The sequence below is a fragment of the Microchirus variegatus genome (assembly GCF_963457635.1).
Source record: "Microchirus variegatus genome assembly, chromosome: 2".
NCBI classification, from domain to species: Eukaryota; Metazoa; Chordata; class Actinopteri; order Pleuronectiformes; family Soleidae; genus Microchirus; species Microchirus variegatus.
The window spans coordinates 9,821,800-9,848,074 of record NC_139803.1 but is presented as its reverse complement, the minus strand read 5'-3'; the positions used below and the strand labels follow the sequence as shown (position 1 = coordinate 9,848,074).

Genomic DNA, 26,275 nt, shown 5'->3' with positions numbered 1-26,275 from the left:
CGGCTTGATATTAATAATTCTTTGAGTAGAATAGGAGCAAAGGTCCTTTATCTCACACACTTGGTTTATCTGTCTGGGTATTTCCTCACCTCAGATAATCTCTTTTTATACAGACAGATTAATGTTTTCTAGTTAATTTTGCATCATAGAGAAGATTCTGTTGCTCATGTGTACGTCATCTACGGGAGCATAAAAACAAACCTTTGCAAGTTTATGGGGCTCGGACAACCTGGCGTTCCTCACCGAGTCTCCAAACAACTCATTGTCTCATTGCTATGGGAGACAAGTCTGCTGGGATAAAGCACACAGTGAGTCGTCACCATGGTGATGGCATGGGACAGGGGCCCGCGGGAGCAAACGGTACAGGCACCAACTGAAGATTGTATAACTGCAGAGACAGACAAAAACATTCAATAAGCACTTGGTCAAATAATACAAAATCATCTGTTATGGTTAGTCTGGTTTTTGCCAGATTAAAGTTAATGTTTGACTGACTGGATGATGGACAGAGCTTCTCTAACTATAGTCTATCATAAAAGTGACAGTGACAGGTTAATACCAGCACTTCTTCATGCTACACAGAGCGAAACTAAACCCTCAGCAGGTAAATCCCAGGCTTCTGAGCAGAGAGTCAGTGTGTGACAGGAAAACTTGTTTTATATTTGTCTTTAAGATCAGAGAGGCACGATGCAAATATAACATCTCATCTCAATTTACCTCAGTAGACCACTCACCAGTTCATGATTGAACATTATTGTTATCAATGTGTATATGTGGTCATATTTCACTGACAGTTTAACTGTTGTCTAAATGCAACTTTAGAGGCTGCAACTTTGACTTCTGTCACATTTAGAAGCATTTTCCCACCATATATATTCACGTTTCAAAAAAGGTCTAAGGCGAAAGATATATTAGATTAAATCCTCTATAGATATATATGTACATATATATGCATACACATAGATATGTATATATACATACATGTATAGCTATATATGTATATATATTCAGATTCTTAGAAGGTCTAAGGAGAAAGATATATTAGATCAATAATTTATATATATATTTATATATATACATACATACATACATGTATACATATATATCTATATATATGTATATAGACCAAATCTTTCTGGTCTAAGGAGAAATATATATTAGATTAAATCCTCTATAGATATATATGTGTGTATATATATATATATATATACATACACATATATATGTATATAGACCAAATTTTTCTCCTTAGACCAAAAAAATGTCTAAGGAGAAAGATATATTAGATTAAATCCTCTATAGATATATATGTATATATGAATACATACATATACATATGTATATATATATATATGTATATAGACCAAATCTTTCTCCTTAAACCAAAAAAGGTCTAAGTAGAAATATATATTAGATGAAATCCTTTATAGATATATATGTGTATATATATATATGCATACACATATACAGTTAGGCCCATAAATATTTGGACATCGACACAGTTCTCTTTACTTTGGCTCTAAACACCACTACAATGGATTTGAAATGAAACGAACAAGATGTGCTTTAACTGCACACTTTCAGCTTTAATTTGAGGGCATTTACATCCAAATCAAGTGAACGGTGTAGGAATTACAACACGTTCTATATGTGCCTCCCACTTTTTAGGGGACCAAAAGTAATTGGACAAACTAAACAATCATAAATCAACCTTTCATTGTTTAATACTTGGTTACAAATCCTTTGCAGTCAATTCCAGCCTGAAGTCTGGAAGGCATAGACATCACCAGACACTGGGTTTCATCCCTGGTGATGCTCTGTCAGACCTCTACTGACATGGTCTTCAGTTCCTGCTTGTTCTTGGGGCATTTTCCCTTCAGTTTGGTCTTCAACAAGTGAAATGCATGCTCAATCATATTCAGGTCAGGTGAATGACTGATAACATTCCATATTTTCCTTAAAAAACTCTTTGGTTGCTTTTGCAGTTTGCTTTGGGTCATTGTCCATCTGCACTGTGAAGCACCGTCCACTGAGTTCTGAAGCATTTGGCTGAATATAAGCAGATAATATTGTTGGAAACACTTCAGAATTCACCCTGCTGCTTTTGTCAGCAGTTACATCATCAATAAACACAAGGGAACCAGTTCCATTAGCAGCTATACATGCCCACACCATGACACTAGCACCACCATGCTTCACTGATGAGGTGGTATGTTGTGGATCATGAGCAGTTCCTTTCCTTCTCCACACTCTTCTCTTCCCATCACTGTGGTACAAGTTGATCTTGGTCTCATCTGTCCAGAGGATGTTCTTCCAGAATTATAACGGCTTTTTTAGGTGTTGTTTGGCAAATTCCAATCTTGTCTTCCTGTATTTCTATATCTTTTGGTGAACCCTCTGTATTCACTCTGGTGAAGTCTTCTTTTGATTGTTGACTTTGAAACACAAACATCTACCTCCTGGAGAGTGTTTCTGATCTGGCCAACTGTTGTGAAGGGAGTTTTCTTCACCTGGGAAAGAATTCTTCTGTCGTCCACCACAGTGGTTTTCTGTGGTCTTCCAGGTCCTTTGGTGTTGCTGAGCTCACCGGTGCATTCTTTCTTTTTAAGAATGTTCCAAACAGTTGATTTGGCCACATCTAATGTTTTTGCTATTTCTCTGATGTGTTTGTTTTGATTTTTCAGCCTAATGATGGCTTGCTTCACTGACAGTGACAGCTCCTTGGATCTCATATAGAAAGTTAACAGCAACAGATTCCAAATGCAAATGTCACTCCTGGAATCAACTCCAGAACTTTTACCTGTGTCATTGAAGATGAAATAATGAGAGAATAGCCCACAATTGTCCATGAAATAGCTTTTCAGTCAATTGTCCAATTACTTTTGGTCCCCTAAAAAGTGGGAGGCACATATAGAAAGTGTTGTAATTCCTACACCGTTCACTTGATTTGGATGTAAATACCCTCATATTAAAGCTGAAAGTGTGCAGTTAAAGCACATCTTGTTTGTTTCATTTCAAGTAGTGGTGTATAGAGCCAAAATAAAGAGAACTGTGTCGATGTCCAAATATTTATGGACCTAACTGTATATGTATATAGACCAAATATAGACCAAAGATATATTAGATTAAATCCTGACTCACTCATAGTTCTTGATTTATATTACAGTGTTTTCTCGAGTCATACATTAAAATGTTAAAGGACAAACTAAAGAAAATAATATTACACTCGTATTAAAAAACAGACACATCAGAGATGGTATTTAGTGTTTCTATATACACACACAAACATAAACAGTGATACCAACAAATATTTCCCTCTAATTTTTTGCTGATTTAGCTCCAGTTTATCGGCATACACAAACAAACACAAACAGTGCGAGGACTCATTAAGTCATTAAACTCCCTGATAAGAGCTGCTGATTTATCAGAATACTGCAGAGAAAAGGAATGGGTTTTTTGTTTTTACATTTGGAGGGCAAATTCTTCTTAAAAAATGTGTTCAAAACTGTGAATATATGGGATAAAAGTGCTGAATTCACCTTTTTATACATACCACCCACTAATGACCCGCTCTCCAAGCAGAAAAACTACTTCGGCAACAGAAGAAGTAAAGTATTATATATATATGATATATATATATGTCAAACAGGCTAACACCCTGACCCCTGTCCGACGGACCTTTCATCTGTGAACCGTGAACGTGACGTGTCTCAATTCAAATTCTAAATTAAGAAGCTTTATATTAGCTAGTAATATATCTAAAACATGTTTATTGCTGCTAAAGTGTACGCGGTTACACAACTTTACAGTCCATTTATCAGTCGGGTTAAAAAACGTGTGATAATGGGTCATCGTTTCTTGTGTCTCTATCAGGACTTTGGTTGGACTTTGCTGTTTGGTCATCGTCGTCGTCGTCGTCGTCTCGTTTGAGAAAAAAATCTGCGACCTGTCGTCTTCACCTGTTCCTGCTGGAAAAGAGCAGCTGTGCTTTGTCCACTTCGCAGCTAAAACACAACAATCGTCATATTGAGTCATAGTTTTTTTTTTTGACAATTTGCTAACAATAGTTGCTGTCTTGCAGCTTCCACAATAGGACAAGACAACAAAATACCCAAGCGAGAAAGCAACGTGATCATGTGCTGAACTGGTCATTGGTCATTGGTCCACTCACACGTTCACCTTGATCGTGGTCCTTTGAGATTACACGTTTATGTGTGTGTGTGTGTGTGATGTGAGTGTGTGACTCACAGTGACAGAGAATGGGGGGGGGTTGCGTTTCAGTGCTGATAGAGTATCTTTGCTGCTATTTTCTTTGACTGATAATTGTTGTAAATTGTGGTGTATTAGCGGTTAAAGTTAAAGTCTGCTCGTGTGTGTGTGTGTGTGTTCCTCTGACCTCTGACCCCGCTTTCACTGTATTAATATTGATTACTTATATGTTGTACCATGGCCAACAGAGACACAGTACAATTATTCATATCATGAATATAAAAAATTATAGGGCTCAGAATCTATTGTTTTCCTTCAGATTATTATTATATATGTGGATTTCCGGTCATTTTTGAGAGGGTTAATGTGCATAAAACGTCCATGGAACGTGTCAATTTCTACTAGTTCGTCTTAAATTTTGAATTGAATGGTTGTTTGTGTCTTTTTGTGTTGGCCCCATATGTTTACACAACAACTAATACCACTGAGTAACTGCAGGGGGTCTTGTTATGGCTGTTAGCATCCTAGTTTACATATACACACGCATGTTGTGTTTGTGTCTACATAATTCAGTTTAAAGGGATAGTGTGAGGTATTGATTACAAGGCTACGGACACTCACACTCTCTCTTTCTCTTCCACACCAAAGTCACAAAATACCACACGTGAACTTACATGGAGGCCAAATTACGGATTATGGAGTGAGTGGTTTTACAACAGGAAGCAAACTTGAGTTTCCAGGTGGTAAAGGTTGTCAAACACAATCTTAAGATAGATAATCTATACGGGGAGCCTTTTGTAAAGTGGCTAAAATCTGTTTTCATGCTGTCTTATTTTAATAATAATTTCCAACAGGCATAATGAGCTGCCTCCCACAGAAAAACAAAATAATAATAAAAATAATAATAAAAAAAAACTATTATGTGGTTATTCGGCATTATAAGGACACTTCATGTTGTTCACGTCCTTCTGTAAGGACTTTGACTTACTTACCACTCAGTGTCCTCACTTTTAAGTCCAGAGGTGTAGTATCGCTTGTCAGGATGCAATCAGACATCCCTGTCGAAATAAATGAGGGGGAAAAAAAAGGTCTGATAATCTGCACCAAACTTTACAAAGTCATAGATATCAACAACAGCCATACATCATTGTGTATAGAAGTTAAGTCCATACTTAATTTACAGCATATATTATATATACATATATAATACCATACCTGCAGGAAGATCCCATCGTCAGGTACAAAAGAAACGTTTTGCCTGTATAAATAAAGACTTCCTTTCCTTTCCTCCTGTCACACCCAGTCATTAAGGATGACTCGGAGTAAATAAACCCAATTCCTGAAGCCCAACGACCAACTGTTTGACTTGGCCAGTTTGATTTAGAAGCATGTTATTGTTTCTTTTAACTGTCTTTCCAAGCTATTAGGAGGGGGAAAAAAACACACCCACATCTTTTAAAAACATTTTTTTTTATTATTATGATTGACATTTTTAACATATTTGAAATTCAAACAGGACTATAAAACTTGCTCATTCGCTCTCGGATCGGTGTTTGAGAAACACCAGAGCGAAAAAATGTTGCACACATGAAAACATTTGAAATGGATTTGTGGAATATTTGTTTTACGCACACACATGAAAAAAAAGCACATCCTGCTTCATCTGGAAACACATCCTAGTGTCATGTTCCCTCAGGGTCTCTCTCACACACACACACAGGTCTGTACAAGTAAATAACAAACAATTATTCACAATTGACACAAAATGGCATAAATATTTCAATTTCAGACACGCTGGAATAATATGGAGTAAAATTACATTTAAAAATACACATATACGATGACGACTATGTACAAGTCAGACTCTGCTTGACAAGTGGGGAAAAAAAAGTATCTTTGTGGAAGATGATAATGTCATTACCTGGGGCCATGGACTCATCTTTAGTTTCAGTCTCAGCAGAAACTCACCTACGCAAATATCACATGCAAAACACACACACACACACGCACGCACGCACGCACGCACGCACGCACACACACACACAAACTACTAACAATCACATAAGCAAATGAATGAAAAACGAGAGCCGGCGCTTCCTTGTCGTCATTGTTAGTGACTGACACACACACTGTGTTTAAACTGAAGGTTTCAGTGAAACACAACACCTGCTGCCCCAACCACACACACTCACACGTACAGTTTCTCTCGTATAAATATACTACACCGGCTCTGTGGGAGTTAAACTTATCAAAGGAAGAACCAAAAGTTCACATGCTGACAGTTGAAAGCATGTTAGAGGAGACACAGCTGCTTGAATACAGCAGAGAAGACTAAAGAACATATACGCTGTACATGCCGGTTAAAAAAAAGCACACATATTTCTTACATATATCTTCATCTCGGAGTCTTTTCAAGGCATTCGCCCTGTGGTATAAGTCAACACACACACACATACTGTACACACACACAGACATTTGCATTCTACTCTAATTCCCTTCAGGAATCAAACATAGTCTTTCCTGTCGTACCCTGCGCTGGTGGTGGTGCGCGGCGCAGAGTACGCCATCCTCGGCGGCTGGTACTTCTTCTCTTTGGGCGGGCAACTCTTGCACAGCAGCGCTCCGCCAATCATGAGCAGCGCCGTCGCTCCCCAGCCGATGTAGAGCGCAGCGCCGATCTCTCTCCGCTGCGACACAATGACCAGGGGGTTGTAGAAGTCCCTGATGATGACGCTGGCCGTCCAAGAGACGGGGATGAGGACCAGGAGACCGGCGAGGAGGAAGAAGATCCCGGAGATGATCATCACTTTGGCCTTGGACGCCTCGTCTTCGATGCAATTCGTACACTTTGCGCCAACGATGGAAATCAGGACCCCGAGCACGCCGAGTATGATGGAGATGATGGTCATGGCTCTGGAGGCCTGGAGCTCTGAAGGCAAGGCCAGCATGGAGTCGTAGATCTTGCACTGCATCTGGCCCGTGCTCTGCGTGACACAGTTCATCCACAGACCCTCCCAGATGGTCTGAGCCGTGATGATGTTGGCGCCGACGAAGGCCGACACCTTCCACATCGGCAAGGCGCAGGTCACTATGGCGATGATAAATCCAATGGTGCCGAGGGCGATGCCCACAATCTCCAGACCCATGGACATGTTGCCTCAGACGATCAGACGCGAGTCCACAGATTGTTGGTTTTCCGACAAATGAAGGATTAGCGATCGCGAGGAGGAGGAAAAAAAAACAAAGACTCTTTGTGCAGCTCTGTTGTTCAGGTGTGAGCACCTGTGGGAGGCTGTAGTGTGGAGATGCTGCCACGGAGACAGCAGTAACTACTTATACTTAAAGAGGAGTGAGGAGGAGTCCCATGGTAGTGATGTCAGCAGACACACACACACACACACACACACACAAAAGACAAAAAAAACACCTGTTCATATACAGCACAGTGGAGGAGGGGAGCTGGAGACAGGATAGGTGATGGGGGAGAGAGAGGGTGTGTCTTTGTGTAGATGTGTTTGTGTGCGTCTGTTGGTGAGGGCTTATCAAGATGGCTGCCCAAAAAACTGTTTTTTTTTTAAGTAAATGTGTGGAATGATATTAAAAAAAAGTAACTTTCTGATCATCTCAGCGCAGAAGAGGGAGGAAGATAATTCCTCTTAATGAAGTAGTAGCAGGAAAACAAAAGCTGACCACGCTGTTCCAGCTGATCTTGTCTTACTTCCTGGTTGCCAGTGTGTGTGTGTGTAATTTCTTTTTAAAACAGTCAGGATTGCTGTGTGGAGTTAGGATAACAGCTATGCAGGGAACTGGAAAAACTGCACCCAGAGTAAATACGAGCAGGGAGAAAACATAATAGGTCGGCTCTTAAACACCTTGAGCATACAGACAACCTGATCCTCACAGTATCGGTTAAACGCTCTTCCCCCTAACAGTTCCAATTTGACCCGACTGTATCAAGGAAGCGCAGCAGGTAGAGCAGTTGCAGACAATGAATGAGCAACACAAAAAAAACACAACTTATTGTTGATTAAATAGCACATGGTTTGATCTTGCAGTGGTGACAACATGACAACGTTCAAATAATAAGAATTTAACATATTAAAAGCCTTTAACACTTGTGCTATCGGTTTCTGAAAAGCTGAGAAGTTGCACGTCAATGTGGTTATTACGGTAATTTCACTCACACTGTTGCAGGAAGCCGGCGAATCAGAGCGTTGGACAAACGCCTGTGCATAGTACCCATTGTTTTGGGGCCTGTTTTTGGACATTGAGACAAAAACAAACAAACAAATGTTACTTTAAATATGTTTTACACTGTTCAAGTTTCAAATTTAAGACACAAAATCTGGTGTTTGTGTACAACTACTTTTTTTGTTTTGTTTTTTCTTCATTTTAAATTGTTAACATGAAGTTAATTGTAAATAACTGCCAGATATTGAAGGCTAACTTTACTTTAAGGACATTTTCTGGCCCTTTTATGCAAAAAAAGAGTCCAGACGGACATTTTGAGGCTTGGGTGTTAAAGGGTTAACTATTAAGAAGAGCTGTCCTTGTGATTTAAAAAACTACATTTGTGTGATGACCAACATAGCTGGTGACAAAAAGCAAAAACATAAACACACAAATACACACGAGCCTCAGGGCTCAACAGCTGTGAGAGTGAGTGACCACAGAGAGGGAGCATCTTCAGCAGCAGTTTGTTGTGTGTGCGTGCGTGTGAGTGTGTTTACGTAACAACACAGAGTTGATGGTTGTCTCTCCCTGTGATAACGTAACAAACTGTAAAACTTCTGTCTCTATATTCACCTGCAACAGCAGCCTTGTTTTGACCAAAATGAAAGCAGAGAGATCAAGGAGATGTTTTTTGTCAAAATACAAAATATACAAGATAATCATTGGTGATGAGATGATTTAAGAAATAATGTACTGAATATGGGGTAAATAATATTGCTAATATGTTTTTTTTGCCACCTTGAGTAAACTACTTTTAGAAATAGATCATGTTGTGCTACTGGTTGTACAACGTGAGATCACAGCTGATAAAACACACAGATGGGGAATTTGACTATTCAAAACATGAAGGAGTTTAGTATCTGTGTTTTAGAGACACGTGAGGGAAAATTCACTGTGAAAGTGTGTTAAACGACCTATTTTTCATGCTGTCATTTTAAAATGAATGAAACCTGCCCATGAGATCTTAAAGTTCTTGATTTTCTCATGTTAGCAATTGGATTTCTTTGAGTTTCCTCTTTTATTGCGTGTTTTTTTGGCCGTGCTTGTTTTCTATGAGTAGGAGGAGATGAGACAGTGATCTGGATATGGATCACTTGCGAAAATAGTGTCAGAATATTGACACTGTAGAACGTGAGGAGAGGTTTTGGGCCTCATCTCTCCATATTTCAAACTTCAATGAACATTTCAGCCATAACCACAAGCCCAAATTCTTAGAACACAGAGCATTTTGGCTGCTTTTTTTCCCATTATTCCAAGTATGTGCAGTATAGAGTGTCTTATATCCTTTTTTCAGCACAACATATAGGCAATCTGGTCATTTTCACCAACTATATAAACACACCTGAGCAAAAAGTACTCAAAATGTTTAAAATCCGCAGTACAAAGTTCACTTGGCTCGTTTTCATGAACAAAAAATAAAGAAAAACAATCTTATTTTGTGACTTTTGCACAGTTATCGCTACTTTACATCACAACTAAAAATGTGATACACTGTGATAAAATTAATAATAACTGACTCAACAACACGTAAGAAGACGTGAAACTATTTTTTTAAAAGCCTGAATATGTGACCTATAAACACGCACACCATGGGGGCACCTGTGGCACAGATCCAGGGCACTAAGGGTAACATAGTGCATTGTTTTTAGAACCGTATAAAAATCTCAGCTGAAATAGGGCGATAGGCGGGGCCACACAGGGTTACATACAGAGACAAACAAGCATTCACTCTCAATCAAGAGTGTCCAATTTGCCTAATCCCCAAATCTGCATGTCTTTGGACGGTGGGAGGAAACCTGAGAACCCGGAGGAAACCCCCGCACACAAACTCCATGCAGAAAGTAGCAATATTATAAGATACAAAAAAAAAAAAAAAGGCATGTTTGTTCATAAAGTTACATATTTTTAATAAAATTCAAACACATACATTTTTACTTATATTTTAATATATAATATATTTTAATATGCCACATGAAATTTTTCAAACGTTTTGTAGAAAATGTATAAACGCAGCGCGATACACTGCTGCGGAAACCTGACAGATGAAAACAAAATGAAATCACTTTAAACAGTTGATTTTTTTTTAACTTCCCTCATTCCTCGCTCCGCTAAACTCCACCGTGTTGACCGTGTTTTTTTGAAAGACCCAAAACACTTCCGAGTTACAACAGCGTTCCTATTCGCCTTACAGTCGCGGACAGCAATGGTTCGTCATATGTGACACAGAACAGTTCAACAAGGAACATCCGGAAGTGATCCAAATGTTAATAGCGCAAATAAATATATATTAAATATCAATTTTGATCTGGGATACAAAGTCTGTTGTCTGAAAGTCTCATAACTTTGCCTTTTAAAGTTTGGTGATTTATTTTCCTGCTGTGGAGCGCTGGCTTTATGTAAACAGCGTTATCAAACAACCGCAGAGAGCTTTTGTGATCCTACACATCCATAAACATCTGGTGTAGCTCTGCTCACCCACTCCCTGGTGTAATTATTATGTTAACACACATTTCCTGTAGATGTACAAATAAGCAGAACACGTGTGAAAAAATGGTATTATGATAAAAAATAAAATAAATCTGTCATGGTTCTAGTCCTTGTCCTCACACATAGTCCTTCCTGTTGTAGGAGCTGGGAGCCACTGATCGCGGCGCGGCTGAGTATGCTATGCGACTCTGGGGCTGAATGCTGTACCTCGCTGGTTTCTCTTCCTTTGGGGGACAACTACAGCAGAGGATGGACCCTCCGATCAGCAGCAGGGCTGCAGCGGCCCAACCCAGATACAGCGCTGCCCCGATCTCCATCTTCTGTCCAGACGGGATGAGCGGACTGTAGAACTCGATCACAATGGTGTGAGCCGACCAGGAAACTGGCACGAGCATGGCCAGAGCTGCAACGATGAAGGCCCCACCTGCGGAAGCCATCACCTTGGCCTTGACTCCCTCGTCTTCGATGCAGGTGGTGCACTTTGCTGCGACGAGGGCGATGAGCAGAGCCACCATGCCCACGATGATGGCGACGATGGTGAGCGCCCTCGCGGCCTGCAAGTCCTGGGGTAGAGCCAGCATGGAGTCGTAGACCTTACACTGCATCTGCCCCGTGCTCTGGAACACGCAGCTCATCCACAGGCCCTCCCAGTACACCTGCGCCGTGACGATGTTGGCGCCAATGAAGGCGGAGACCCTCCACATGGGCAGAGCACAGCTGACAATGCACAGCACCCAGCCCAGCACTGAGAGAACGCAACCGACCACTTCCAGTCCAAAAGACACCATCGTGCACGCGGACAGACGTTTGGCCTCAAAACTCCTCTGTTTCTCCTTTCGCTCCTCTCAGTCCCTTTTTATCGAGTTTTCTCTTGCTCACAGGGTTCCTTCCACTTGCTTTACTTTCACCCACTTGTTGATGTTGTTCCTAGTTGACGACCCCTTCGTTCCAAGTCGAAAGCGACTGAACTGCCTCCTGAATCCAGTGTAGATTTGAATTTCGACTTTAGCTTCCTCCACAAACTCAGTGCTGCAAAGTACGTGCCCGTTCAGATTTTGTTTTCCTGTGGTCTGCTGCTTTTAAGGAGTCAACGAACCTTATCGTTTTATTGCAGAGCGGCCAGGCCCTCCTAAAACATGACATCACTCCCCAAACCAATCAGATGAGTCCTGGGCTCTGGCCTCGTTTATCACCTGGGTGTGCTGGTCCGCATTTGTGTGTTTTTTCAAATGAAGAGTATTTTTATGGTTTAACCTTTTGCCCGTGGTAGCGCCGGGTGTGCCTGTTTTATTGCTGTTAGTAGGTAATGAGTGTCCAAGACTGAGGGAGTTGTGCGGTTGACAGCGACCACATAAGACTGTAACGGGTATGCAAACATCTACTCTAATAGATGCCTAATAGAGCTCTTTCTCTCTCTGTGTCTCTCTGACTGTTTGCATGACATAAGAAGTCAAAAAGTGCAACTGAGAACAGATAACATTTCAATAGGATCTAGTTTTTGTTGTTTTGATTTGACATGATTCCTTCACCCTTTTATAGTTTTGACTAAACATGGATGTCTCAGTTTTTATTGCAAAGTCTAGTGCCACTTCCACTGGGTAGTCACACAGTAAAAATATGAGTTAATGACAAACCAGAAAGGTTAAGAAATATGTTTTTATGAGTTGTTGCCTCCTAAAAACCACAACAAGTGTACCCTCTTTGTTTTCAGAAGCTGCAATGTCTTTGTTTTCACGACTTGGAGCAAATCGCTGCACGTACCATCACCTCAGTGTGATACACAGTGTACATTTATTTAAAATACATATTTCAAAGATGAAATTGATACTGGTCAGGTCATACTGTGAACGTACTGGTCAGGTCATACTGTGAACGTACTGGTTAGGTCATACTGTGAATGTACAGATCAGGTCATACTGTGAACGTACTGGTTAGGTCATACTGTGAATGTCCAGATCAGGTCATACTGTGAATGTACTGGTCAGGTCATACTGTGAATGTACTGGTTAGGTCATACTGCGTCAGTGTTGTAATGTAACAAAGTTACTGTACTGAAGTACAAAATGTGCGTATCTTTGTTATTTATGTTTTTTTGCAACTTTTACTTTTACTCTACTACATTTCCTAAAAATTAGTAGAGCTTTTCTAGTCTTGATGAGCTGCTTAACACTAAAGTTTTCACCCATTCACACATCTCCAACATGGAAGGAACTGAACCCTCAACCTTCCAGTTGAAAGACAACTCACCCTACCACCGAGCCACCATGACCCACTTTTTTAATACTTTCACTTTACTTCTAAAACGTCAGTACATTTCATATCAGAAAATAACTTTTCATACTTAAGTACAGCAAATATCATATACTTAATGAATTTTAAGTAATATTATTAAAAAAGTGACTTCAGCTTCTACCAAAGTAATTTTCTGGTAAGATACTTCCTTTTAGGTACTAGGTATACAAGAGTGAACAGGTCACTAAACTATCACAGAGTCAACAAAGAACCATTCACACCTACATACAATTTAAAAGCCTTGACTACATAGAAAACCCCGTACAAATATAGGAAAAACATTCCAACTTCCTCCAAAGAGGTCCTGGGTGAACAGGGATTCAAACGACCACGTCACCATGGTGCCACGGGGAAAAAACACCAAAAACAACTGCTCAGGCCGAATGAGCTCATGCACTGTCGTTGTAGCCGTTTGTCTCACGTCAACAAACGGCTCATCTCGAGTTTCGATCGGTGCCGTGTGGCATTTGCTCCCACTATCGCACATGTGACACTTTTATCGCGGGCATATTCGCTCGCACTATCACACTTCAACATAAGTCAAACATGTCCTCTTCAGAACGTCTCACTGCGATAAGATAAAGCTTGATAAAGGAGAAAGAAAGTTCAGCGTCCTGCATTGAGGAAGGAAACGCTCAACTGCCAGCAACTCAAATCATATCTGACATCACAGGTGAGATATGACATTGACCTCAATGTAGCAGAGGATGTGTCAGTATGAGCTCTATATAAATGCAGATGACTGATACTTATAACAGAGTACTTCCCTGTTTTTGATTTCACATGAAACTCTGTGATAACTGCTAAATGTTGTATCTGTCACATGACTTGACAAACAAGCTAGTTAGTCAGATTATCCATTTACTTGTTGTTTACTCGCACACCTCGGCGGATTCATGCATGAGACTGAGATCCTCTACCTCCTGTGCATAAATTGTCCTTCATCAAATCCAGCTGCTTCTGGAGACGGAACGTCGAACGGCATAAATAACAGGTTTATCTATATGGGATTCAGATAACACGTGTGTGTGTTACCCAGTAACCCAAATACAGGGAGTAAAATCCACCGATACTGATACCATGTACCGGGACGAGCTGCAAAAAGTGTGACGTAACTACGCGTGAAACACGTATTCTTTACAAAAATCATGGCATGCATTTGAGTACAATTAGAGGATATTTGCCGTTTATTTGAGCATTTTGCTTCTCAATAATCTCACTTTATGATATTTTAGAGGAAATATGTGGTTTTCTTTACTTGATTAATGTCGGTTACGTACAATGAGATGAGGAAGTTTAGGTCACTTTTTTGTGACATTTGTGACCGTTGACCCATTTTGACTGATACATTATGTGTTTATATATTTTATTTTGGCAAAATTAAAGGTGTGCATTTAATTTAAAACAATTATGTGAGATTTGAGTCCCCTTGTCCCCTTTTTGCACGACATTACAGTACATTTTAAACAAGCTACTGTTTTTTATTTTAAGTACATTTTTAGACCAGTACTTTTACTTGTACTTAAAGGTGAAATAAGTAGTTTATAGTTACATCTAGAGGAGAGGCTGAAATTTACAATAACAAACTGCTCCTCTGCTCACCCCTCCCTTCCCTGAGCGCTACGGTATCCTCAGCCGGTCAAATGTCGTCCTCGTCGTCTCTCTCCGTGTCAGCAGATGAGGTTCTAGTATTTATCCAGATGTATAAGTGTGTCTTTTGTATATCGTATTAGCTCTGTCAGTGGAGACGGGACTTCCTCGACAAGTATGTTCAAGTTGTTCTCTCGGGTTTGTCTATACAGGCTCCAGTAGAAACATGGCGTCTCGCTGCTAAGAGTGGCAATGCAACAGCGGCCCGTGACCATGTTATTTTACATGACTTTTTGAAACACTACGAAAATGAAACAAAAACTATTATACAGCGACTAGACAATGCAGGAGCATAAAAAATATGCATAAAGTGGATTTTGGGTCATATAAACCCATAAATACTACACAGTGTCCCTTTAAGTAAACAGTTGTCAAAATAGTTGTACTTTTACTTGAGTAGACTATTTCAGTACTATTAGTCGTGATTAATCCATCGGGTGATTTATTAATTCTCTCAGATTACATCCACCTCCATTGCTGCCCACAATATAACAACGGCACAAGGGAATTCACTTTTCAAAACTTTAATTAAAACCTCCTTAGTCACTTAAACAGTGAAATCATTTAAAATGTCTCAAGGTAACTGAGAAAGGGCATCTTTCTAAAACAGACGCATCCCCATTAAAGCCAGAAACCTATGTTAAAAACAAAGACGGCAGATTACACAACTCACATGTGTTACGACATGGTCTGAAGTGACATACTTCCTCTTAATTTGTTACAGATAACAAACTCTTAACCTGCATCTGAGATGAGTCAGTGGCAGTATAAAGTCATTCACATGCAATCAGCCACGATAGCACCTGAAACTTATGTGTGTGTGTGTGTGTTTCTGTGTCAGGTTTTTATATCTGGTTATGTAAATATATACAGAATGGCCAAAGTAATCACTGAGATCCTCAAGATAAAGATCAAGAAAGATCCCTCCTCGAGAGAACGACAACTGCCTGCATCAAAATACAAATACTATCTTCAGGACAAATGTTGGTTAATTGCTTGAAAGTGCATTTCTTCCATAATTGGATCAATTGGATCAAAAACCAGAATCACAACATACATTATCTGAGCAGAGAAACCCAACAATTCACACAATGAGCAGCGGCCATCTGCCTAGACAGGTTGGGGTGAAAGGAAAAGATTATATAACTAGGTCTGCAGGCTATATTTATGTGTTTATTTTATTTATTATACTTTTTTATATATGTTATTTTGCTTATTCAATTAATTCCCTTATTTTTATTTGTTTGTTTGGTTGTTTTTACTCTTTTCCAAGTCACTAACTGTCTAGTTTTGTTGTCTGTTTCAATAAAAAAGTATTTTTTTTTTAATATAGAGAATAATCAACAGCCTCGTTATTTTCCGCCTGTTTTAAAATCAGATGTGGGTTTCCTCTGGCAACACTCAGTTACTAATTAAGCAACACATTCTCTATGTGAAAAGACAGCCTTGGGTTTAAAGGCTGCTTACAGATTGACGAACACTGCAGTTAAAATCTGTTTGTGACGCCACGCTTTCACAATCACTCGTGAATTCTCATGAAGAAAGTCGCAGCCGAAATGAAATTTCCACACGATATTTCCAGGTTTATAACATCTGTCACTGCCTCCTCTGAGTCATAAATGAATCTGTTAGTGATTGAACAACAAGGGGAAGTTCAGGGCGTAATCCGACACAAAGAATCTGCTGCCTCCCTTTGGACACAGGAGAGAGTGAGCTTTGCTTTGATGTGACAGAGTCAGTGTTTTGTCACTTACAAGACCCAGACATGTCAAATACACCGTATTTCTAATCCCACCACCACATAAAAATGAATGCAAGTTACTTTCTAGTGATCTTCCACGAACAAAACTCCCTCTTTTATCATCACACAATCGGCCTTCAGTCTGATTCACAGAACACACACACACAGAGCGAACACCACAACAGAGCTGCTCTCAAAAGCTCAACCGAGCCTTCATCTCTCATGATGTCTCCATTCTTTCATTTTGATCCCGATACAAAGATTTAAATATTCATATCTAGTTAGTTTTTGCACCGCCACAGGAAAAACTTGACATTATAATGCCCCCGTAAGTGCTTTTTGCACGATAGCTGACTTTATTCTGCAGACCTCTGCAGCTTTCTGAAGCATGGAAGAGTATTAGGGCCACATGTAGAAAAAAAACAAAAAAACAGCATGAATTCTGAGATTAAAGATTATGTTCATATAACAAACTGAACTCACCAACAACAACAGTACAGCCAAAATATGCATTAAAAAATATATTTTGCAGACTGCAAATCATGTTAATGTTTTGAAATCCTGTTTTGGCATGTGGTGCCACCTACAGCCATCTACCAATCATTGCAGGCAGTAGAGTCTCAGCTGCCGAGCAAACATGGGTTGCCAGTTACGTCAGAAAACGAAACCTGAAAGACCTCGGTATTTTGAATTTGAATGTAGTAACCGTTTTGGGCCACATTCTTACATATGGTACCTTTAATCTCAAAATTCCTGCATGTGGCCCTAAAACTCTTCTGTAGACTCTGACCTCTGACCTGGTTCCTGGTCTAAAATTCTAACCTGGATCAGATTTTCACAGCGACACACAGTGACCTCTTCACACAGTCGCAGTGAAGAAGGAAGACAGGCAAAGTGCAAGCCCTCGCTCTGATGTAACACGTGTTAGTGAAATGAAATGATTCATTTACACTGAACAGTGAGTGACAGATGAATCCTTTCGCTATTTTATGACTTTACTCATCAACCAAGCCATGGAAAAAAAATGACTTTTGATATATTTTGCCATTTATATTTGTACACTTTTATACTTTTTTTACACTTTTACACACTTTTATGCAGTGCATTTTATTTTATCCATGCAAATAGGTCTCTTGGTTAATTGTTTTGTGTCGTCGTATGACCTGAGGAAATAATAAGCTCAGAATTCTGACTTATTTTGGGCCACATGTAAAAAGAAAGAAAGAAAATTAAAACAGCATTGATTCTGAGAAAAAAACAGTTTAAAATATGTCACAAAATGTATCACCACATCACGTGGCCCGCTCTCAGCGTGGGGGGCCCTGGCCGCCAATGACCTACTTCACCAACCGCAATGAAACAGCCCTGGGTTTCTCTTATGATTTACAACAACAAATACTATACCTCTGGGAGAAACCAGAGTAATAAAAAAAGAACATTTAATTTTGTTGTTTTGTAATGTTTAACGTTTTTTGACACAGCAAAAAACATGACATTTAATTAAATAATATGTGCTTTTGTTGCTGAAACGCACACTTTACAACTAAATCTCCTGTCATGCAGTACAGCTGTCTGTTATTTATATTTCTCTCGTGTAGATATTAACTTGCCCCATCTCAGTTATGGCATTAAATTGGATTATTTTTGACTCATCTACTCAACGTTGAAGGTGTCACACATGCAGCAGCACAACTCAACACTATAGACAATATTTGGCCAGTGAGACATTTTCTGTTGGAGGTAATATTTAAAACTCACCCAGGACTTGACTCCGCCCTCTCAATGATTCAGGTGAAACTGGAGATGAGGGGGAGGGTAAATGAAGAAACAATAAGTTATAATCAAAACATTTTTACATGTATGTGTGCTGAAACATGTGCGACATGCAGAGCAGTTTCATGTGATTTTTTTTTTTTTTAAATAACAGGGTGGTTGCAGGTTGGTCAGTGGAAACAGGTTATTGTTGTGTGTGTGTGGGGGGGTGGACCAGAAGAACAGGCACTGATGACGGTGAGCTCTTTCCTCCTCCAGGGCCCCTCCTCCACCACCATATGTGCCTGTTCTTTTGAATCCTCTCCCATTAGCGAAAACACACCTGACAAACAGGAGGACCTCACTCCATCACAGAGCAGCCTACAGGCTTACGTCACTGCCAGGGAGGAACAACAGCGGAACGGAAACACCTTTCCAGTCTCAGCTGAAACACAGAGAGAGAGAGAGAGAGAGAAAAGAGAGAGAGAGAGAGAAGTTTCATTTGAAGGAAACACAATGGTGTCTGCTGGGTTTCAAATCCTGGGCACAGCTCTGGGGATCATCGGCTGGATCGGGGCCATCGTCGTGTGCGCCCTTCCCATGTGGAAGGTCACCGCCTTCATTGGCAGCAACATTGTGACCTCGCAGACCTCCTGGGAAGGGATTTGGATGAACTGTGTGGTGCAGAGCACAGGTCAGATGCAGTGTAAGGTCTACGACTCCATGCTGGCCCTCAGCGCTGACCTCCAGGCTGCCAGGGCCTTGACCATCATCTCCATCGTGGTGGGAATCCTGGCTATCCTTCTTTCCGTAGCTGGGGGGCAGTGCACCAACTGTGTGGAGGATCCGGCGTCCAAGGCCAAGGTGGGCGTTGCTGCCGGCGTCATGTTCATCATCGCTGGGATTCTCTGCCTCATCCCAGTGTGCTGGACGGCCCACACCATCATCCGAGACTTCTACAACCCGCTCATGGTCAACGCGCAGAAAAGGGAGCTGGGCGCCGCGCTCTACATCGGATGGGGGGCGGCCGCGTTGATGCTGATCGGAGGCGGGATGCTCTGCTTCAACTGCCCGAAAAAGGACGACGATTCGTACACGGCGAGATACAAAGCAGCCAGATCTGAGGCCTCAGCACCGACGTCCGGGAAAGACTATGTCTGATCATTATGGCTTTTCCACTTTTATTGGGACAAATGCACTGGTGCTGCTGGGCTGTGAGTGTTCATTCAGGATGTTTCTCCTCAAAAGAAATGAATATCAAGGAAGGAACCACACCCAAAGAAGAAGTTCATTTGTTAAAGCAGTTATTTGTACGTGTATATGATTATTAAGTCTTATGTTATTTGGTAAAAAAAAAAAAAAGTTCTATAAACCTTGTCTTATTCAGAAAACCTTCACTGTGTTTTTCCATTTTTATGTGGGTTGTTTTTATGGACCATTTGTATGCATTTTACAATGTGTTGGTTAAAATGTAAATTAAATATTTGTTTACAAATCTGAACATCTCTCATGCTTGGTTTTTATTGTCAAATAGCAGCTGCATTCACTGTATTTCATTTAGGGAGCTTGAAATGCTTCTACTCATTAATTGGATATTAAATTATGGTTTATTCTATTCTATTTAGTCTTAGTGATCTGTAAATGTCCACTCCAATACTGGCATTAAACATGGCTCCACACCCACCCAGGCAAAATGAGAAGCATCTTAGTCTGACTTTCTCGTAGATCAGGTCTAGGTGTGGCAGACAAAAGAGGCGACATGGCTGCTCTTTGTTCAAACTGTGAGCCTACAGGCAAAGGTATTTACACCTGATGTTGACTCATTTATTTCCATTCTGAAGTGAGCGATAAACAACGAAATGCCAGAAAATAGACACACGCCTTTATTATGTAATCTTTAACTCTGAGGTTGGACTTAATAGATAAAGTTATGTAGCTCTCTTCAGTTTTTTGTTGATTTAATCTTAAGTGAATAGAGTCCATGTGTGTTTTGTAAGGTCTTAGTTGAACCATGGAAAGGAAAAGGTCCCTTTCAAAGGTCAATTAGCTGTTAAATCAAAATGAAAAACATTGCTCGAGAATATTCAAATTCCCGATCAGCATGAGCTGAATCCACTGATCCTTAACCCTTAAGTGTAGAGTTTTTGTTTGCTCAGGACTTGTGAGTCTTTATTTGAGTGTTTGCATGAGAGCACAGGTGGGAGCTGGAGCCATTGTTCCCAGTCTCAGTGCCTTCCTTGAGGTAACAAAGCTCGTATGTGGTGAGAACAATGAACACAGAGAAAAATAGAGGTTGCGGATATCAGATATCAGAATTCCCCCTTTGTCTGGGAGCTCGAAATCTCCACCCTAAAAGTGTGAACCTCAACAGCAGGCAGATATCTTTTCACAGTTGCACCTCGAGTATCGGCGCAGAGCAAACATTCTCCCCGAGAAGCTGCAGGAGAGGAGTTAACGAGACTTCACAAGCCTTAAATCTTGCCTTGTTTTTACACCATCAGAGTCTGAGAATCGGGACTTTTTTCTTGTCGTTTTGCTTCCTTGATTTCTTTCCTGGGTAAAAAGTTACGTTGTGGCTCTGCGGGCACAACCATGGCTTCTCAAGGCCTCCAGATGTTGGGTGTGCTGCTGGCCTTCATCGGCTGGCTGGGCACCATCCTCACCTGCGCTCTGCCCATGTGGAGAGTCACTGCGTTCGTCGGGGCCAACATCGTCACCGCGCAGGTGATCTGGGAAGGCCTATGGATGAACTGTGTGGTGCAGAGCACGGGCCAGATGCAGTGCAAGGTCTATGACTCCATGCTGGCCTTGCCGCAGGACCTGCAGGCTGCCAGGGCCATGGTGGTCATCGCCGTGATAGTCGGGGTGCTCGGCATCCTCATGGCTGTGGTCGGAGGAAAGTGTACAAACTGCATGGAGGACGAAGGGGCCAAAGCCAAAGCGTGCATCGTGTCTGGTGTGATTTTCATAATCACTGCGTTGCTGATCCTGATCCCTGTGTCGTGGTCAGCCCACGCAGTCATCAGGGATTTCTACAACCCCATGGTGATCGCTGCTCAGAGGAGAGAGCTCGGGGCTGCACTCTACCTCGGCTGGGGCGCCGCCGGGCTGCTGCTGCTGGGAGGGGGAATGCTGTGCAACAACTGCCCGCCAAAAGACGAGCGACCCTACGTGCCGGCCAAGTTTGTCCCTGCGAGAACCGTGTCTTCGAACAGGGACTATGTGTGAGTGGCCATATCACGTGTGCCAAGAGTTTGATTCATTTCCTAATTGATCAGCAACTTCTGAGTCCTTAATGACCACAAAACTGAATTAAAAACTACATTTCACTGTTTATCGGTTTGTACATCTGAATATTTTGAGTAGCTGTAAATAATTTAGAAAACTGAATTCTGTAATGATTGAAAACCGTTCATTTTATAATTCAGACTGAAGCAGAAGAACTGATACAATAAATCTGTAATGCATGTCAACATGTCCTTTTAAATAAAGTGTCTGTTCATACTCTTCCCAGACGTCTTTCTCACATTTACTGTGCACAAAACTGAACTGAAACCGAAGCTCTGAATAATAATCACTCGTGATAAGGCATCCAGGAATTTTGGGGAGTAATCTCCTGGGAATTTAATGCATCTGGTTGAGCAGTGTGCCATGTTGTAATCGACTGCCCTTGAATTAAAAGCGTAATTTACAGTTTGTGCCGTGAGTCAAATAGACGTCACTACCAGAGACAATGGCGCCCTGTGCATGCTAAGGTCCATGTTGCTAAGGAACGCTCTTAAATCTGCAAAGAATGGATATTTACACTTTGCCCAGTGAGCGCACATCTGCCAAGTCCTGTCAGAGTGAAATATCCTGAACCTCTTTAATGGGTTTCTTTTTGTTTACAGACATTTTGTAGGTTGAAATCAGTTTGAAAAGAAAACAATAAATCACTGTAGTTTTTTTTTTCTCCCATATTTTGGGAAAAGCGGGAAATAATCAAACATAATATATATATAAAACATTACTTTTTTCTGGTGCAAGCAACATGTTGATCCAAGTGGAGCTGACTTTAATCAATTTTTAGTCCATTGTCAATTGAATTTTTTTATAATTTACTTTATCTTTATCTATAGCTAAGCCCTATACATGGTTTATTCTTTAATAAAATCTTTTTTAAATATAATTTTATCAAACAGTATGTTTTCTATAACTATCATTGCCAGTAGTACATTTTGAAATATCCTCTTTCAGGGGGTCAACTTTGAACCACACTTTTATATTTTTCACCAAATCAAGCCAATTAAAAACATTACTGACAAAAATAATGTTTATTGCACGAATAAAGAAAAAAGGAAAAAAAAATAAATGTACATAATGAATACACTGTACTAAAAAAGACAATAAAAAAACAGAAAGTGTGAATTACTGTTAAAATAATACAAATGGTGAAATATCTGATGGTCTCCAGACACAAAAAGGCAACAGTGTGTTAGTTAAACAAAGTTAATCACAAATTTCAGTGATTCAGATGCTTTTCCAAAAGTTTCCGTCCATTCAGACAAATTCTTTCCCAGGTGTTGATGATTTAGGCGGGGAGTACTTTGCTCCAGTGTAGCGGTCTCCGCTTGACGGGCACTGACAGCAGAGAAGAGCACCACCAATCAGCAACAGTCCTGATGCTCCCCAGCCCACGTACAGACACGCACCCAGCTCTCTCCTCTGCGCATCGGGGACCAACGGGTTGTAGAAGTCCTTGATGACGGTGTTAGCGGGCAGCGACACAGTCACCAGACACAGGGCCCCACTCAGGAGGAAGAAGACACCTGCGGAGATGGCCACTCTGGCTTTTGCTGATTTGTCTCCGATGCAGGTGGTGCATTTACCTCCGACCACTGAGAGCAGCACGCCAAACAGAGAGAACAAGATGGCGATGACGACCATGGCTCGTGCAGCCTGGAGGTCAGGAGGGAGCGCCAGCAAGGAGTCGTAGACCTTGCACTGCATCTGACCCGTGCTCTGCACCACGCAGGTCATCCACAGTCCTTCCCAAATGGTTTGAGCAACAACAATGTTGTTCCCGATGAAGGCAGACACCTTCCACAGGGGCAGCATGCAGATCAATATGTTACCTATCCAACCAAGCACCGCCAGCCCCACGCCGAGAATCTGCAGCCCCAACGATGCCATTGCAATGATGATTTGAATCCTGTGTCTTGGTTCTCTGCTGACTATAAACTCTCCCACTGTGGGGAAGGTTTATATGACCCACATATGCTCCCGAGGAGCCCCCCTCGTCTGGGTGGGCTTTGGCTCCACCGCTCAGATACAGTGAAAACATCTATCATGCTGCTGCTTTTGAGTTCAGAGGTGTTTCTATTCAACAAAGAGGCCCCGTCTCTCTCTCTCTCTCTCCCTCTCTACCCCAGCTCTGCCAAGACACCAGAGGCTTTCATGGTGCGGTTCAGTCAAAAGTTGTGAGAAGTCAAAACATCAAAATCCAACTCAACAGAGAAGGAAGAATATACTGGAAAACATTAACTTCAAAGTCTTTAGACACCCAACATAATGATAAATCAATGTTATGAGTAGTGACGTCTGTCTATCTATCTATCTATCTATCTATCTATCTATCTATCTATCTATCTATCTATCTAGCTATCTATCATTATTATAATTTAACAATTACTCTCTAAATGATCTATATTCTTCCAAGTGTGGTCATGTCTTGGTTTTCAAACCTATGTTTTTGTGTGAATATGTGACTCGTGAACACAACAACACGTCAGAACAGAAGTAAAACAGCAAAACACACAAAAAAAACACCTGTTCTCAGTAGCTGACATGCACGGGTGGACCTGCACAGCTACTGACAAAAATGTAGCTGAGAAAATGCTCCGTGTTATACACATTTTATCTGTTTGACACACTATTTTAGTTTTGCCAAGGACAAAAATAAGTTACTTAAATGATGTCAAATTTAAAAGAACACGAGTTGCAGTTAATGTGTGTAATGATTAAAGTCTGAAGCAAATATTTATTTGTGTGGCAACAATCTCCTCAAAAGTGCCTCATAAAATCAGTGTTTCAACCTTATTACAACTTCTACCACAGTGTGGTTGACTGTGGCAGCAAATGAATGATCCACAGGTGTTTCTGATTAGGATAATTTTGAACAGCCAATCAGGACAAAGCAAGGTTCCAGTGTATAAAAGCTGCAGGTGTGAGGCCAGTGTGTGTATCTCATTGTTGCATTTGTCAGTCTCTCTGTGTGTGCTTGTGTTGCTGCTTACCTTGAGAAATCATGGCGTCTGCTGGTCTCCAGATCCTTGGCACCTTCCTGGCATGCGTTGGCTTTCTGGGAGACATCATCATCTGTGCCCTGCCCATGTGGAAGGTATCTGCCTTCATTGGGAACAACATTGTGACCGCACAGATCTTCTGGGAGGGCCTGTGGATGAACTGTGTGAAGCAGAGCACCGGCCAGATGCAGTGCAAAGTCTACGACTCCATGCTGGCTCTGCCTCGAGACCTGCAGGCCGCTCGAGCCCTCGTCATCATCTCCATCCTGGTCGTGTTGATGGGAGTCCTGCTCGCCCTCGCTGGGGGAAAGTGCACCAACTGCATTGAAGACGGCGACGCCAAGAACAGGGTAGCCATTGCTGCTGGAGTGTTCTTCATCGTTGGTGGCATCCTGTGCTTGATCCCTGTGTCTTGGTCGGCCCATGAGGTCATCAGGAACTTCTACAACCCCATCATGAACGACGCTCAGAGGAGGGAGCTGGGAGCGTCGCTGTTCATCGGCTGGGGCTCGGCAGGGCTCCTGATCATCGGCGGTGCTCTTCTCTGCTGCCAGTGCCAGCAGCCAAAGGACAGCAGGTACTCGGTGAAATATTCTGCCCCTCGTTCAACAGCCAGTGGAGGAGCCTACGTTTGAAAGTAACCCAAAAGTCTGCACACCTGTGTTGAACTGCAGCAGAAGAGACTGAACTCTGAAGTCATGGTTTTACAGTGTTAAATGTTTTGATGTGTCATTTTATTTAATTTTTAATAAAACTTCCTTATCAATCTTATGCCTGTGTATTGTTGTGAGAAGTTTATTTAATGGCTTTAAATGTTAACTCTTGAACACTTCAATGGCTCTGCCAACATAATGTCTTTGGGAGATCCCTGTTCATGCAGCTAATTCTGCTAGCAGCTAAAGTTAGATGTTTTTTGCGTTGGCTTACTTTATGGTCAATCTGGACAAAGCAGTTCCGGAAAGGACTGTGCCCAAACTTTAATGTTGCCTCAAAGTTAGCCAAAATGTGTAAACGATGCCATTTTAGGAAACCCATTGGCTTTCAAATCTGTTTTAAATTCTGGTACTTTAGAAAGACTTTAGCACTTCTCAAGGTCCTTATTTGGCCAGAGTAAATTAATGTTACAGTGATTTGGTGAAACAGTTGGCACAGAATGTATAGATGCCATTTAATTTTAAAATGCTAATAAATGGCTCTTTGCTGAGCACCAGGTTTAGCCATTTGCTTTGCAAATATTATGCTAAGCTAACTAGTTGTTAGCCCTGGCTTTATATCCACAGTATATCTGAGGCCTGAGTCACCTGTCAAATGTATTTTTCAACTTGTATGAACTTTTATTCTCTCGGTTGACATAATTTAAAAGAAACATGAACTTAACTGTTGAGGACATGTTATAAAATGTGTGCTTTCAGTCTAAAGAAATAGTTATGCAAGCCTTTTGTTTGGAGCCACAAAAACATTTTCTCCTACTCGTTCATGGCGAGCAGCAATCAGGACAAACAAGAAACCTGATCTGCAGAGTCCCCTCCCTTGTTTCTCTTCCTTCTCACACCTGCAGCGCAGAACAGCAAAAACAACGAGCACTCTTTCTTTACAGCCGAGGGAAGGTGTTCTTGACAAACTGTTT

At 41.1% G+C, this 26,275-nt stretch overlaps 5 protein-coding genes across 5 annotated transcripts in view; 2 read left to right on the top strand and 3 right to left on the bottom strand.

Annotated features, from left to right (window-relative positions):
- Window positions 1-6,713: 6,713 nt before the first annotated feature.
- LOC310943248 (claudin-3-like) lies at window positions 6,714-7,361 on the bottom strand (the record flags this gene model as incomplete). The annotated part of the gene is made up of 1 exon (XM_083908774.1): window positions 6,714-7,361. One exon carries the CDS (start codon window positions 7,359-7,361, stop codon window positions 6,714-6,716), a length of 648 nt encoding a protein of 215 aa, XP_083764900.1.
- A 3,684-nt stretch (window positions 7,362-11,045) lies between these two features.
- On the bottom strand, window positions 11,046-11,717 carry LOC310943237 (claudin-4-like; the record flags this gene model as incomplete). Its single annotated transcript, XM_083908763.1, has 1 exon — window positions 11,046-11,717. The coding sequence occupies one exon, from the start codon at window positions 11,715-11,717 to the stop codon at window positions 11,046-11,048; it is 672 nt and encodes a 223-aa protein (XP_083764889.1).
- Window positions 11,718-18,880: 7,163 nt separating this feature from the next.
- Window positions 18,881-21,592, top strand: LOC310944708 (uncharacterized protein; the record flags this gene model as incomplete). Its single annotated transcript, XM_083910516.1, has 2 exons — window positions 18,881-19,519; window positions 20,930-21,592. The coding sequence occupies 2 exons, from the start codon at window positions 18,881-18,883 to the stop codon at window positions 21,590-21,592; spliced, it is 1,302 nt and encodes a 433-aa protein (XP_083766642.1).
- Window positions 21,593-22,903: 1,311 nt separating this feature from the next.
- LOC310943323 (claudin-4-like) overlaps window positions 22,904-26,275 on the bottom strand; it is a gene marked incomplete at its 3' end in the record, with an annotated part of 222,219 nt that continues 218,847 nt past the window's right edge. Inside the window, exon 2 of the mRNA XM_083908867.1 lies at window positions 22,904-23,555. Coding sequence (XP_083764993.1) covers window positions 22,904-23,536 — 633 coding nt within the window. The 5' untranslated portion in view covers window positions 23,537-23,555. The remainder of the gene's footprint in view (window positions 23,556-26,275) is intronic.
- On the top strand, window positions 24,651-25,283 carry LOC310943267 (claudin-like protein ZF-A89; the record flags this gene model as incomplete). The annotated part of the gene is made up of 1 exon (XM_083908798.1): window positions 24,651-25,283. One exon carries the CDS (start codon window positions 24,651-24,653, stop codon window positions 25,281-25,283), a length of 633 nt encoding a protein of 210 aa, XP_083764924.1.